We start from the raw sequence: 16,453 nt of genomic DNA, 5'->3' as shown, positions 1-16,453 counted from the left end.
AGAATAATAGGAGATACAGGAATGAGACATGATTAAAGCCAACACCACTAGCCTTATTAACAGAATACCAAAATCGTCATTTAGGAACGGCTTTTAACCGTTCCTAAATGCTTCAACGGTTTAAGGCCCTTCCGGCGTCGTAGAAAAATAGGAACGGTTCAAAACCGTTTTGGGTACCGTTTCCAATTTCTGAGACGGAACTTTAGGAACGGTTTTAAACCGTTCTGGTGCCAACAGTCATTTTTAGGGTAGAAATTTTTAAAACGGTTTATACCTAGACGTTGCCAACGGTCAGATTTTAAGACGAAATTTTAGGTACAATTTTAAACCCAGATAAACACATGAACTTTAAAATCAAGGGAAATAAATTAACAGAAGTTTATTACATTCCATCAAAATAGAGATTAATCCAAAGAAAAACTTGAGAAAATAACGTGCTTGAAGATGTTTCATTGCAAAATCAAATTTACAAAATAAGCTACAATAAAGGCTAGCACTTTAAATTATAGCTTCGCAGAGATGGCGTGCGAAGTTCCCTCCTCAATGCATTGATCATCATCTCCTAGACCCACAAGAACAAGGCGCTTCCCACCTAAGAATATAAATAACTACAGAAATTGAAGTTAATTGGTAACTGAGTGAAAAAGAAGTCTCCCCACTAATGATCAAGATTGAAGAATGGGAGCATGTTACAAAGGACTAGACACACAAACACACATCTGGGACCCTTCAGTGCCCAGGCCAATTAACCCTGCTTGATATGACATATAAGATTATGATGCAAAATGCAAATCAGGCATAGTAAGCTTGAAATGTTTCCCAAGGGATTGTTGTTGGTCTATTAAAGGAAAAAAAAAAAAAAAAACTCACCATTATGGAAGATAAAGCAATTTGGGAGCTCAAACCATCTGATTTGAAGCTCATCTTTTGCATATCGTGGGAGTACACCAAAGCGAGCTTTCTTTGTTGCATCAAATGAGAAGATTAGCTTCCCACCCTTCACCATTTCCTGAAAAGAGTAAAGCAAGCAAAGAATTCTAGTTAATGTAATGGAACTAGTTTCACAACTATTGATTGCTCCAAACACTAACAAAAGGCATATACTGCACTTATGCATCATGTTTATCAAAATATCCCAAATATCACAAATCATATAATTCCAAACATTTTAGAATCAATCAATCACTATGAAATGCCAAGTTATTTATCCAAGGCACACACGATCCATATAGAGCAAATGTCTTGAATGTCTGTTGATATTTGATAGTGGTGGTACGACATTTTAGATAAGACGTAGAAATTCATAGATAAATTGGTACGACATTTAAGATACAAATAAGTTCGTGAAATCAGAGATTTGTTTTCCACTTCAGCCAAACTAAATTTAAATGAACATAATTCAGCTTCTGAAAATGGCTTTTCTGTTGTAAGCAAAATCAAATAAACTTTGATCTATATACTTTTTTTCTGGATGAATGGAAAGAAATTATAGTAATTAGCATTTTCTAACCATTTGATCTATAGACTTTTTTTTCTAGATCATACCTGTATAGTTTTCTTGACCATCCAGAAACAGGTGAAGGATCATCTAATGACGATTGGGATGGGCTATGGTGCATCTGAGTGATAGTCAATTCTTTTCTAGCAACAATGAAATGTGAAGTGAAAGAAAAAAGTAGTAGATCTAAGAGTCACATTTCAATTCATCCAAAGACCAAACAAATAAAACCCAATTTAACTTGGAAAAAAATCCAATTCGGATCAGAAAGAAACAGATGCACCCAAATCATAGATTGACGAGAAACTGATAAATATGGAGAAACCCAATGGAATAACCAAACCGACAATTGCTAAAAAACCATGAACCAAGTACTAGATTCAGCCCAGGGGGAGAAATTTTGAATTTAAAATCTAACACCATTACCTTATATGAACTTTTTCTTCTTTTTGTTTTTCATGAACTTTCTTTTCTTCTTTTAACAACCCATTTGATGGCCAGCGATTGGTTGGTTCTGATTATCAGATAAGTGAATTTTAGGACGTTCACCACCACCAATGGAGCCATGTTTTGACTGGTCTGGATTGACGTATATGTACACCACGTGCAGCAGATGAAACAACACCTTTTCAGAAGTAGAAAACATGTACACTAGTCTAGCCTGGAAACAGAAGCTGAGGCATGCATTAAAAATACTTAATTTCTGAGACTGAAAAACAGTTGAGGACATTAAAAAATCAAACAACATGGCTTACGGTAGCACTTCTACAGTTCAGTGCTGGAGAGCCCACTTCTCTATTTGGTAGAAATGATTCAAGGGCATGCCTGGAAACAGGAGCCTCTTGCTCCTCAAACCTGTACATGGATAGAAATCATTACCTAATGCTTTATGAGATTGGGAAGTAAGATAGTTGAACAACTAGCTTCTAAGAATTTTGTATTTTTTGCATTTTTGCATTTTTCAGGACTGAAAGACTTCCGGAATCAACTTGCTGGCAAGAGTTTCCAAATAAAATGCATACACATCTACTCAGCTGAAGTGCAAACAGAGTTCTAAGAGGAGAGTAGAAAATTACAATAATTTTCTTATAAAAAAAAAACGGCTTTTTTTCATCTTTTATTATTTTTAATTTTTCGATTTTTTTCCTGTAAAAAGATAAAAGATTAATTTTTTTATGGGTCATTAAATTCTTACCCATTTTGTTCGCATTTTGTGATTTATTTTTCATTTAGTGTCTGTTAATATTTATTTTTTATTTTTTTTTCCTCGTCTTCTGAGAATGGCTCAAATTAAATGGCCTTAGTTTAACATCAGAAACCGAGTAGCATTGAAAAGTTTGTGAATTAGAACCCTCACATTCATTTCTTAAATGAGAGAGACTGGAATTTGCCTTAGGGATTGTCTACTTAATAGAAAAATGAGCCATGAAGAGTTGCATTAGACTACATTGAAAATGATTCAGATGGTTGAGCTGAATGTTTTGAACACCTACCATTAAAAACTTCCCAAGGCCCACTGTAATGTTTATTTGCCATCCAACCTGTTGATTAAATCACACGGACCCGGATGAACTGAAAACAGAAATATCAGATTTTGGGCCATGCATGACCAAAATCACTGCCAAATCAAATTTCTGGACAAAAGAAAGGTGAATACCAGTTTTTGGGCCATAGCTTGTAGATCGATCCTTGGAATCAGCTTTATGGTGAGGCCGCAGCAGTGTAATTCAGCTCTGCTAGTTTCTACAAGCAATGTGGTGGATCCCAGTAAGACTATTTAAATTTGAACATACAAAATATTCTCTCCGTAATTAAAGAAGAATGAAATGGAGAGATTTGTGTTGGAATCGATGGTGTTTTTGGTGGTGGTGGTGGTGTTGTTGTTGTTGGCAGTGGTATTGCCTTCCAAAGGCTTTCTTGAACGTTGACGGCCTCTATGCATGTGGCGCTCACAGTACTTTTGATCCGGCACCACATCCTTAGAGCATCACCATTTCTTTCCATCTGTTCTTCTGCACCTTCCCAGCTCTGGTTCCATGCTATTTCTATAGTCAAAGCACATATTTCTGCAACCAAGCCCTGAAATAGCAATGACACCCATTTTCTCCTTGAAAAAGCACTCCATGTTATCCATCTACAAAAAGAAAATCATTCCAACAGCATAAGAGCACAAATTTCAACAACACATTCTTCAAGATCAATAAAAGGAAACATGCCCTACTTTATGTTAAACAACATGGATGATAAACTGGGGGCTAAATGGTACCAGTTTCGTATAGTTTCACTATAAAAGAAAAACAAGCACAACACAACATCAATTGAAAGAAAAGCTGATTTTGAGTTATAGGAATTATATTGCCCCAGATCAACAAATGATTTTGCTCGGAAAACAAAGGCATCACACCAAAGTTCCTTGCAACATGGCTTATGGCCCCATGATGCATCAGCCAAGCAGGGTCCACGATTTTCTGTGTAACGTTCCACTATTAGACATTTCTGTCCATTTGATCGATGACCACTAAAGCAACCATATTGAGAAAGCATCAATGTGGTATTGATTACTGGTTTTGATCGTCCTGGTTTGCAAGCATGTTTGGTAATTGCATGCGCCGTCTATCAGGATTCTCATATAGTTCTGTCGGTGAAGCATGGGAACCGTTGAATTTTCACAATTGCATCATTAGGGGTCATTTAGATGCCTGTAATTAAAAAAGTTGTGACCTTCACCAGAAAGTCACTTTCAGGTGAAAGTCACTTACATGCTGACTGTTTGGATGTAAGCTATAAATCACTTGGAGGGAGGGAGGGACGACCATTGTACCTGTGAGTCACTTACAAGTAAGTGAAAACACAGGTCTTTGCCATGTTTTTCAAATGTAACTTTCCACATGTAAGTGACTTACAGGTTGTAAGTCACTTATAGGTGAAATGCAACTTATAGGCATCCAAACGGGCCCTTATTAGAGAACTGATCACCTATAATCAAAGTACCACAACTTGTATCGTACCCTTTCCAGCCAACGTGCCACTTGTGTAGAACATCAGTACCATCATGTACAGAGTGGATTTCACACGGACATAGAACTGTCAATATGCCAGGCAAAATATTATTTTTATAGGCCCGGCCCTAGGGAGATAACATTTCATAATTTAAAACCAAACCAGCCAAAAACCATTACCAATCGAGTTGGATAAAAAGACGGTTAAAGATCCAAACTGACTTTATTGAACTCCAACCCACTCCCGTGCCAATTAGCATGAAAGAAAAAAAAATATACACTTCAAGATAATACTCTCAGCAAACAGAGCTTCGACTAGGGTTCTATTACAGCTGATTTCATCATCCAAACAGATATTCAAAACAGAGATTCAAAACCAAAATGAACACAAAAATCAAAAGGCAACATTACCTCTTCATATTGGCAACAGGAGGGAGCTCAAAAACGTTGTATTGCTATTGATGACCGGAGATGCGGCAGGGTTTCAGCGGTTGGTGGATGCGGAGTAAGGATTGCAGATCGAGAGTGAGGTAGATCAAGAGAGAGGGAGGGATCGAGAGGGAGAGGGAGATCGCGTGAGAGAGAGGGAGGGATCGAGAGGGAGAGGGAGATCGCCAGAGAGAGAGGGATCGAGATTAGGGTTTTATCGGATTTGGGAAACCACGCAAGGATCAAATGGGCTGTGACCCTAGGCAGAGATATTTCTTAGTGCCGCCTGGGGTTATGTGGGGTCCACGGAGATATCTTAATCAAATCCACCATGTCCGTAACTTTTCAAATATAATAATTAAACAGGATCTTAAAAATCAGGAAGATCCAAAACCCAAGTGGGACACACCAAAAAAGCAGTTCGAACAGCAACCTCAGCCATTAAAAAGTTGAATGGAGTTAGAAATTCAAAAACGGTTCAAAACCGTGGCAAATTATATATGGTTTAAAATCGTTTTAAAAACAAATCCTTAGCCGTTCTAGATCCATGATTTTGGTGTAGTGCAAAGTTGTCATGAACGCAAGAAGCTATACAAAGGTAGTATAATAACGCGGGAAGTCATACCAAGGATATATGATACAATGAGTATGGTAATGCAAAGGGTACTGGGCGTCATGCCATGGCGATACAATATGAGGCTTATATAACCGATGCAATGCAATGTGAAGTAATGTCGATGCTCATATCCAACCCACATATCAAGTACATTTCCATCATAAGGAAATCATCGGGGTCCATTACACTGCTGGGTGATTGCCACTCTACAGACCTCACACAGTCAAATGAGCGTAAGATACCTCACTATCCTGCCTGTGGACAGCCAATCACCAGCAAAGCTTGAAGGTAGTGAACCCATTCACGAGCTGGTCAGACTTAACCTAGCAGTGCCTCCTTACATCAGGCGAGTAAGGTCACACCCCTATCCAACCGACTACACGACAGTGGGAGTCGCAGCCTAACGGTATAAGTCCTTCGTGCGCTCATATATTCCACTCGGTCACGGCGTTGGAGCAGATCCTTGATACCATGGAAGTTTTGGGAGTTTCACCCATGGACATCCTATGCACCCGGTATGCTCAAGTAACATTTCCGGTGTCCAAACATGGCCATCTACGATGTATCTGTGGAGGCTACAGCCCTGATGAAGCAAGGGCGATAATGCTCATATGTTATGCAATGTCAGATGCATAAATCACACAATCAACCATGCATCAATTCCAAGCATCCAACGTGCTCAAGAGGGAATGCTATGTCCCTTAGATAAGGTAACATGCAATGCCCAATGACACAATATGACCACACACACATAGTGTCAACCAAGCATACAATGATGTACATGGGTCATGAGGATAAATTTAATCACACTATATGACGATATACAATGTAAATTACATTCCTCCTATCCAAGAAGGAACCAAGACTAGGTACTTAGACAATATCCTTAAGAAATCCAACTTCTAGTGGGGGCCCATTTTCCTGGAGTAGCCCACGAGCTTAAGTATACAAGCTACGGATCTAAGTAATATAGAAATGAGCCTAGCAAGATTCTAAGATGGTTATCCAATCACTCTTAAATACAACCGGGCCTATAGGGGTCCATAATGGGGACATTTAACTAATAATACCCAAAAAAGCATATCAACCATGAACTATATTGATAGAAGGCCCAAGGCCTACATTTAAGATAAAAATAAAGGTAACCACATACATATATTTCTCATAATAGGCCATAAAAAATATAATACCACTTTTAACACACATGGACTCCAAGAGGGGAATTAAGGCACGAGGCTCAATTCCCAATGGACATAGAATCCATGCATTAAGTTGCACTTTGTGGGCAGCCCGCGTACACAATATACGGCCCAAAAAATAAGTTTAAGTTTGGATGAAATAGGCCCAACTATATCAGCCCAATAACTAGCAATTTAAGTGGGCAACCAAGGGCCCAATACTATCCTTATCTCATCCCACAAGTCTATCAAAATGGTGGAAGTCGGTCCAATATATGGTTGGGCCAAGCTGGGACGTCCCAGCCCACTCTGGGCCTATGGGATGCCCTAGAAATCTGATCTAAGACGGGGTCCTCATAAGATCACTAAAAGTGACCCAAAAGAATGCACTGATTAAGCCCAAAGATTATAAGAAAATATAAATATGTAACACGTACACAAGTTCTCAATATAGTGGGTGTAACACCCTAGAAATCGGGGGTCGTACATATACTCGACTCCCAAGTTCCTGAGGTCACTTACAGCCAATTTTCATTAATATGCGATCCAATCTAAATGCGCAGCCTGGAATCTCCTGGCACATGAAGTATATCCACACAAGTCCACTGAAATGAAAGAGACTGAATACAAATATATATGTATATGTATACATGACCAAAGGAATACATGGGTCGCATAAGATGATACCTAACAAAATCGCAAAAGAATAGTAACTCCAAAAAGGAATAAAACTGAGCCCCTGCTCAGCGATCCAATCCCGCCTCTCAAGCTGGCGGAGAACCGTCCAACAACTGGAAGTAGGACAGCTCGTCCTCCTCCTCGAAGCTCGCCTCACCAGGCTCCTCAAGCCTTGAGTCACCTGCATCTATGAACGGGTCTGGTTGGTGTTTTAAAACACCGTCCCAGAGTGGGAGTGAGTGATCAACTCAGTGGGTGCCATTAACCTTAAGTTATCACAGGCATCAATTATAATATGATCTTAATGAAAAGCATACAATCACATACGTCTAAGTAATCTTATTAATGCGCATGTATGCAGCATGACATGATGCATGCCCTCACCACAACGCTCCCTCGTGCGACACCATCTAACGATCGCCAATGCCAACACTCCCTCAGTGCGACCTCGACTGCCGAGTCGCCACCCTAACTAGTGCGATGCAATGATCGTGTTAGCCGTGTGATTAGTTAGGTCCATTCATCCAGCAGATTTGGGAATCTAGTACACCCCATGTATCAATGCTCTAAACGGGTTGTGAGGCCAAGACCCCCCAATGCGTGAGGCTGAGACCCCGCAGTCCGTGATCCCGTCGGGTTCCTCATCCCCGACTTCAAGCACATGAGGAGTGCCATGAGAAAGGGATCGCTTACGGTCACTATGGGGAGGCGCGGTACCCCAGCATAGGCCGACAGCTCGGACACAGTGTCCCATTCCACCATGCTCGGCTCACGAGGCTGTGGACCAAATTTCAAGTGAGTTATTGATGAGCTACAACGGTTGTAGGGTGTTCCAGGTTCCATACAAGTGTGAACAAGCAGGGTTAACAATCAAGGTTGGTCAGACAGTAGGCTAGACCACCTGAGTCGGGCGAGCATGAGGCGAGTGACATCGGGCACAAAGGACCCATGTAGTAGAACTATAGCCACCCGCACACACCCGCCCAAACGCATGGGTCTAGCCATAGTATAGTCCAACTGATGGGACTACCGTCACTTCTCAAATTCCCGACCAACCCAAGGATAGGAATAGGGACTCATAGCATGCCAACTATCAAAGTAACATCAAGCATATTCAACACCATGTTCTCATGTTGTTCAACATACAATTCAAATTTCTCTAACAAGCAAACTATTAACATTATGAATAAAATGTATGTGTGTGGTGTGGGTTGGTGAGGAAGTTAACACTTCCTCCATGTTGAGAAATCATGTACACAAGAGTAATGAAATCATACGTAATATGAAGTAAACAACATATAAAAATCAACACGGCATGAGCATATGATCATCCATACATCAAATCATGTGAGAAACATAAACGACATCATGAGAGAGAGCCAATCATATAAATCCATACCATTCCAACTAACATACAATTCCTAGGATTTCCCTAGGCCTTCCAATATAACATCCAAGCAATCAAAATCATTAATCTCGTATTAAAATTAGTGCTAGGTCACCTAAGAGTAATAGTCCACACCTTCGAATTCATTGGAGGCTTGGGAACGACTTAGGAGCGGGGATTTTTGGGGTTGAACGGCCGGAATCCCTAAAGCAAGCATTTGTATGTTAGAATCCATGCTAATCTCTCCTCAATACATGGATTTCAAGAAAAATGGGTGAGGGGTTTTACCTAGACGACCAATGGACGATTCTTGTGGTTGTGGTGTAGGGATTTCCTTGGAGAAGGGGTAGAGAGTTGCAAGGTTGAGCTTCCTTAGGCCCCACCATCAACAACATCCTCCTTCACTCTCTTCTTCCTCTCTCTTTCTCATCCTTTCTCTTCTTTCTCTTCTCATTTTTCTCTCTTCTCTCTTTCCTTCTCTAGGGCAAAATCGTATGGGGAGAGAGGGTGCCCAAATGAGGCCCTTTTATAATGCCAGGTTTGGTGGAAATGGCCCCAAATGTTGGGTTTTTACTATACTAGACCTATGGGAGGGTCTTTTCAAGATCTAGGGCCTACTATAGGGTATACATATTGATATACACCGTAGGATAGTTAGCCCTAATGATGATTTACGTATGAACATGATCGGCCCGCCATTTGGATGCGTCGATCGACAGATACAATTAGAAGTCTGTTCAACGGTCACCAATGGTCGATCGAGGCCACGACTATACGAATATGAGCAGGGAAATATCCTTACTCCACCTGTGAAGCTTGGTCGCAAACCGACGGTCCGAAATCTTCAACTTTGCATAAGAGTGGACGACTCAATTCACTTAAGTTCCAACTCCTTCCTTTAGGGTATTTGCACTTCTCATGTACTCGTCCTTCAGCTCAAGTTGACCGGTTCTGGACCGTACCCAGGTTCGATTCCCGCGATGGACGTCAAGCCCAATGAGACGAACATTATTTTATAGTTTTAGAACTAGTGGTCCACCAACGAGCGGTCTAGAGCTTGTTTGGATAACCGGGGCAATTCTGGTGGCCCTCTGACCATGAAACTTATAAGATAGGTGCTCCATGGCCCGATGAAGGGCCATGCAAAATTTGGGGATGATCAGATATGGGGTTTGGTCGCATGAGTCTGATTTGCGATCAACGGTCATCGTGCCACGATCGGGACCCAGATTTTGTGGGCGAGCGTAGAAAAATACATTAGACCTTTACCATAAATCTGGAAGAAATTCGACAGCTGAAATGCCTGAAATCTCAATTTTATTTACCAGTGCTAGATTCCAATTCTGGCATTGGTGGGGCACATCTGACAAGTGCCAGATTCCACTTCTGGGTGTCCATTGGGTCCGCGGTCCGCGATGGTCCCCAAGCCCAGTGAGATCTATGCTCCCTTGAATTTTTATAATTTCTGACCTTCCCATGTCGCGGTATAGCCCGCACGGGTTGTCGCTAAGTGTAAACGTCCATCTGGCTTGGAGGCCCGCACCAGGTTCTATCAAGGCTCGTCTGGTCTATTAAATTGAGTTAATCTTGGTCTAATTTATTTGTGATACCTCACTATGAGTGGCTTAAATGAACAGTCCTGTGGCAAATCCTATGTGGACGCCCCAAGACACTGTTCTGATTGGGTGAGCGTTACACTACACCTGATATTCAAGTGATTGGGCGGATTCATTGGCTTCCTACGGCTGATTAATCGAACTGGTGTGGTTCTTTACTAGTATCACCCCTGTATACATTGACATTGAGTGCTAATGGTTATTAAGTAATATTTAGGTTAATTAAATAAAATAAAAAAATAAAAATTGATGGATTTTTTTTGAAAATCTAAAACTGTGAAAATTCAGGATGTTACAGTAGGCCCCACAGCCAAATAAAGTTTTAACCATAAAATTGTACATCTAAGGCCCTTTGATAAACTTTTTGCCCATTTGACTTCCTGGGCCTGCTAAGGTCTAGAAATTAGTCAAATAATCCCATGAAAGCCAATAATAATCACAGGAGTGTTCATAAGAAAGTCTTCCTTGCAGAGCAGCTCAGCTCCATGATTCAACATAACACCCCTCCTAAATTTAGGGATCCAGGAGCTCCCACCATTTCTTGCGGCATAGGAGATCATAAGATCGGGAAGGCATTACTTGATTTAGGGGCGAGTGTCAATTTGTTACCATATTCGGTTTATGAGCAGCTAGGACTTGGTGAGTTGAAACCGACTAAGGTAACATTACAACTAGCCGATAGATCTATCAAGGTGCCCCGGGGTGTTATTGAAGATGTGTTAATCCAGGTTGATAAATTTTATTTTCCAGTGGATTTCATAGTTATAGATACTCAGCCTGTCCAGAATCTTCATAGTCAGATCCCAGTCATTTTGGGTCGTCCATTTTTGGCCACATCTAATGCTATTATCAATTGCAGGAATGGAGTTATGAAATTGTCCTTTGGTAACATGAATATTAAACTCAATGTTTTTAATGCAGGACAACAACCCTCAGATTTGGATGACATATTTGAAGTGGACATGATCGAGAGCCTTGTGCAGGACTCCTTCCGTACATCTTTTGAAGATCCTCTTGAGACCTGCTTAGCACAATCGGGCATGGATTTTGACATTGATAGTCCCATCCATGAAGTCAATGCATTGCTCGACTCTACTCCTATATTGGAGACTGAAAATTGGAGAGCGAAAGTGGAACCTCTTCATCCCTCTGAGACTCTTCCTGACAGCACAGTTTGTAACTCTGAGAAGACAAAGGCGAGCAGGTTGCTTAATGTTCTTAGAGCATATAAGGCAACAATTGAACGGAAGATAGAAAAAATCCAGGGAGTATGCCCCACTGTATGGATGGATCATGCTGTGGTAATATCGCATAACATGCAAAGGAAGCGTGATCCTAACATAGAAGAAGTCGTTCGAGCAGAAGTCCTTAAATTATTTGACGACAGTGTCAGTTGCCTTATTTCAGATAGCACAGTTCATGGGAACTCACATCACTTGTCTAGGATCGGTTAATGAAAGTATTGAGGTAATTTCTTTGGCGGACCCTGGTTATAAAGATTATTTCATTCATGGTCCGTTCTTGTCTGGCTGAAGACGTTAAACTTAGCGCTCATGGGAGGCAACCCAGCCTTTTGCTTTATTGTATTGCTTTTTATTTCATTCATTTTCAATTTTCTTAGTTAGTTACTTCAATGTTTGTGGGTAACATTACTGCAAACCCTCACGAGACTACAACTCGTCCACTAGGGGTAACCTAGGGGTTTAAAGGCTTGTTGCATGCGCTAAATGCAATCGAGAGCACCTGCGAAAGTGGTATAGGTAGGATCTTCTTTTGTTTTCTTTTTGTTATTTTTGATTATGTTGATTTCTCTCTTGTGCTAACTCGCTTTTACGTTGACATTTTTCACAAATTTTGAGAAAGCTTCTTGATTCTCCATCCAGGTATTATCTTTTCATCACTCCTCTTTTATTTTCGTTGTCCCATATGCATTGCACGCTTGTTTCTTTTACATTGAGGACAATGTAGATTTTAGGTTGGGGGTGGGAGATTAGGATACCTAATCTCCATTTTCTTGGTCTTGAGCAAGATTTGTGAAAATTTTAAAATTTTTTCTGAATTTCTAGTGAATTCAAAGTGATTTTGAAGGATAGTTGTGATTTTAACATTATAAGATACATGATGTTGGTAACTAATGACTCTTGGATTCGGCCATCTGCTTGATTTCACAGTCAATTTTGAATTGTTAATCCATGATTAGACGTTGTGAACATTGATTGAGTCATGATTTCACATATCACATCTCGCTTGCACATTAAGTTTTGGTTCGATAACTGAATGATTAACTTGGTAAAAAGAAGAATTAAAAGGCTAAGTCACATAATCTTCACCATAGGTTTGCTCCCTATAGGTGTAGATTTGATTCTCCATAGTTGACTAATAAAAAATGAGGCGACGAGTTTTCACCATAGGTTTGCTCCCTGTAGGTGAGGATTTGATTCCCTTCCTTGGCGTACTGTTCATAAAAAAAAAAAAAAAAAAAAAAAAAAAAAAATGAAGGCTGAAAGGTTAATCTAAAATGCTAGTGTTGGTTGTCGGGAATTCTGTTGTTAATTACCAATTTTAGCATGAAATTGATTATTGGAACTCTTAATGATTGTAAGCTGAGATTATACTATACACCTGTGGAACTCAATGTTTAGGAATGTTCTAATTAATGGATTAATATGTTGAACTTGATTATGAAGTTTACTGTGAGCTTGATTTCAGGAGAAAATTCTACTTACCATTCATGAATCTTAGAATTTTCACATCTCAGCTATCTGTTCGCAAGTCACTTGAGTTTACAGGAATCGTCTTTTATTTCTAAAATTATTTTTCGCACGTTTTGCTCGGGACTAGCAAAATGCTGGTTGGGGGTTGTGATCAGGGTCAAATATTGCATATCAAACCCCAGAAATTGCCTAAATTAACGTACATGATGAGGCTTAATGGAGTGTTTTACTCGTGTTTTTATTACAGGATGAAATCAGGAGTGTGTATTGAAAATTGATGTTAAAGGCATGGATTTTATGATCCAAAGTCTCCAGAGCATGGGATGGACTCCAGAAAACCAATAGTGAAGATTTTACACGCCTGGGATCTGAGGAAAGCACGATAAAGAGACCCGAAAAGGGTCCAGAATGCAAGATCACATGGTTCCCGCCATCCGATCAGTTCAAAACTTCATATATGGCCTGGAGGCCATAAATAAACCGTACATATTAAATTTCAACCATTGGATATCTCGAGAAGTGGGTCAACGGACAGATCAGCCCATTAATCTCTAATTTTAGGCCCGCTTACAATCTGGATATACTTCAAAATTGACCCATACGGTTTAAATAAGAAATGAAACAAGATGGATGGATTGGATTTCTCTACAGCATCGTAGTGGACCCCACATGGGTGGCATGTGTATTGAGGACATGTGTAGCCGCGCCACACCCGACCGCTAAAACGCGTCAAAGTCGGTTTGACCGACCGTCTTCAGCAAAAACGGCAATAGCCGTTACAGCGTTCGCATAACACCACCGTCGGTTGCTCTTGTGGGCCCCATACATTGTCCAAACGGACAATCCAAGCCGTCCACCAGAATTCCAGTGTCCCTATTGCCAACTTGTAGCTGACCGAATTTCAAAAGAGAGCGTTTATGGAAATCTAACTGTTTAAAAGCAGGTTGGACGGTAGAGCAGGAAATCACGTGGGCCGCATCAGCAGACAGTGAAAATAGTTCATTCTCGATCGAAATTCCGTCCTGCATCCATTGGACGGATCGGATTATTGAAATAATTATCAAAATGGGTCCCACCATTGCCACGGAAGTTGTTTTCGCGTCCGCGTAAAGGACGACCGCTGGCCGTTTTTGCGAAGGATTGTGGGCCCCGTACGTCACCCGTACGGCCGATCCGAGCCACCCATCGTGTAGATGGGTTCGAGAACTACAAAACCATGCTGATATTCCACTCCCATGCGAACACACGTGTGCGGTACAGAGGCCACAAAAGGGCTACCCGGCGACGTTCAAAACTGATCTTTTTGTATTTTCTTCTCTGGGCCGTGTCAATGGACATTCAAAACCACCCATTCTTGACTGAAATTTCGTCCTGAATCCAATGGACGGGGTGGATTTTCCAGAAAACACCTCTGTGGGGCCCACCGATCACGGCTGTGAAAAATTACACTTCGAGTCCTTCTACGACTCTGCCACCGATCCCAGCCATCCAACAGCTATAAAAGGGGAGTTTTGGATGTGGGAAAGGAGGGAGAACGAGGGGATTTCAGATCTGGAGCAAGGGAGAGAAGAAAGAGAAGAAAGAAGAGAGAGAGAGATTGTTTGGTTTGACGTTTTTTTTTATGAATTTTATTTAATATTTTTTATGGATTTTATGGGTCACTAATCTCTCAGCTAGGGCTGAGATGAAGCCCCTAATTTGATTAGCTCCTGTATTGGTTGATTTACTTTGAATTTCAATTAATTTGTTTCTTTCTTTAAGTGGGCTTTATGGGTTTAAATTCTATACTTCTCTATCTATGAACTTGACCAAAGTATATATATGGATGTTGTTTGGATGCTTATTATGGGTGCTTGTGTCTGATCAAGAACAGGTTTCCTATAGAGGGAGAAACAGGATGCTTTAATGAATTGTACATCCCTTATGCCCGACCAAGGATATGGGATATGTCATTCATGGCATTGCTTAAAGGAATTAGACAGTCTGTATGCCCGATTAAGGACACAGATTGTGCTTTCTCTAATTAAGTGGTATCAATCTAGATCAAGGTGAATCAACAGACAAAACAAGGGTTAGGATAATTAGGGGTGGATTCGAAAGTCCTAGTGCTCTCTTTCTGATTGAATTTTCTTCCCTGTTCTTAATTAATTGTTTTTTTTCATAAAATTGTGCTTAGTAATTCATTCCATTATTTGATGGATTAGTTAAGGAGAATCATAGATTTGAATTGTGACGACCAGTCCTCGTGGGAATGATCTCGTAATACGTACCGTATCTGCATCTGATTCGTATACTTGCGAGTTTAAATATCATTTAAATCGTGTTGGTTTAAATAAAACATGCATTAAGGTAAGTTCCACATACATTCACATTGATCCTTAAATAAATGGCCTAGGGTATATGGTGGGCCTTTAACCATCCATAGAGAAACCCATGGGCCTGCCTTAAGATCATCCAGGAGGACATTCAACCTCAACTGGTTTCCAAGAGGTAGCCCGCCACTACTCATATAATGAAAGATCTAAGGCCTAAGCAATGTGTGGTCTAGTGGGCCATACACCAAGCCCAACTCATAGGCCATATAGTGGGCCCTCAAGTAAGGTTTGGGCCCAACCACAAAGGTCATAATTCCACATATTGTGGTCGGCTTCATGGGCAGCCCAGTAATTCATTTACATGGGCAAGTTTCACATTTAACACAAGTGAGTTGGGCCTCACTTTTGGCCTAAGTACAGGGTTAGTTTAGTCGGCAGCCAAGGGCCCGTCTTCTTGTGTATTATTGCCCATAAGTCCATCACAATAAATAGGAGAGTATAAGCCCAAGATCAATGTGCCTATCCAAAAGAACTAAGTCCACAAGGCCTACTTGTTAACACAAACATGCATATACTATATCACATAATGGGCCCTAAAGAAATGGCCCAAAACAAAAGCCATCCAATTCATACATTATGGTGGACTTGAGGGCAGCCCATAAGCCCAAGAATAAACATGGGCAAGGCCTATACTGACAATGGGGGCCTTGCCACATCAGCCCAAAGACTTAGCAAGGCCCTCTACAATATACATTTATGTGGGCCCCGCAAGTCAGCCCATAATTAAGCATTTTATGAGGGCATCACGGCTAATAAATATATATGGTCAGTCTATAGACGGCCCGTTGGGCCTGTAAAACAATAAGGCCAAGCCCTGCACGATCTTGGGTTAAGAAATAGGTTTCCAGCCCATTGGGCCTATAAAACTACCAAAAATCTGGTTAAGGCTAACCCCCAACATCACAACAAAGGTGGGCCTTAAGAGGCACTAATTACGCCCAAAAATGTCTAAGGAAATAAGGC

At 40.7% G+C, this 16,453-nt stretch overlaps 1 protein-coding gene across 13 annotated transcripts; it reads right to left on the bottom strand.

Annotated features, from left to right (window-relative positions):
- Positions 1-347: 347 nt before the first annotated feature.
- Positions 348-5,145, bottom strand: LOC131223931 (carotenoid 9,10(9',10')-cleavage dioxygenase-like). Of its 13 annotated transcripts, none has more exons than XR_009160777.1 (6): positions 4,909-5,145; positions 2,992-3,632; positions 2,254-2,353; positions 1,925-2,159; positions 871-1,009; positions 348-592 (listed from the first exon to the last, which is right to left on the bottom strand). XR_009160777.1 is itself a non-coding variant. In XM_058219531.1 (5 exons), the coding sequence occupies exons 2-5, from the start codon at positions 3,168-3,170 to the stop codon at positions 504-506; spliced, it is 291 nt and encodes a 96-aa protein (XP_058075514.1). In that variant the 5' UTR covers positions 3,171-3,632; positions 4,909-5,144; the 3' UTR covers positions 348-503. The 13 variants fall into 13 exon arrangements, 5 of the variants coding, with proteins under 5 accessions (XP_058075514.1, XP_058075513.1, XP_058075512.1 ...); XR_009160782.1 differs by having other exon boundaries at positions 1,925-2,077; XR_009160779.1 differs by having other exon boundaries at positions 1,925-2,353; positions 2,992-3,070; positions 3,156-3,632.
- Positions 5,146-16,453: the final 11,308 nt, after the last annotated feature.

Source organism: Magnolia sinica, chromosome 13 (genome assembly GCF_029962835.1).
Source record: "Magnolia sinica isolate HGM2019 chromosome 13, MsV1, whole genome shotgun sequence".
Classification (NCBI taxonomy): domain Eukaryota; kingdom Viridiplantae; phylum Streptophyta; class Magnoliopsida; order Magnoliales; family Magnoliaceae; genus Magnolia; species Magnolia sinica.
This window is presented reverse-complemented; position numbering and strand designations above follow the sequence as displayed.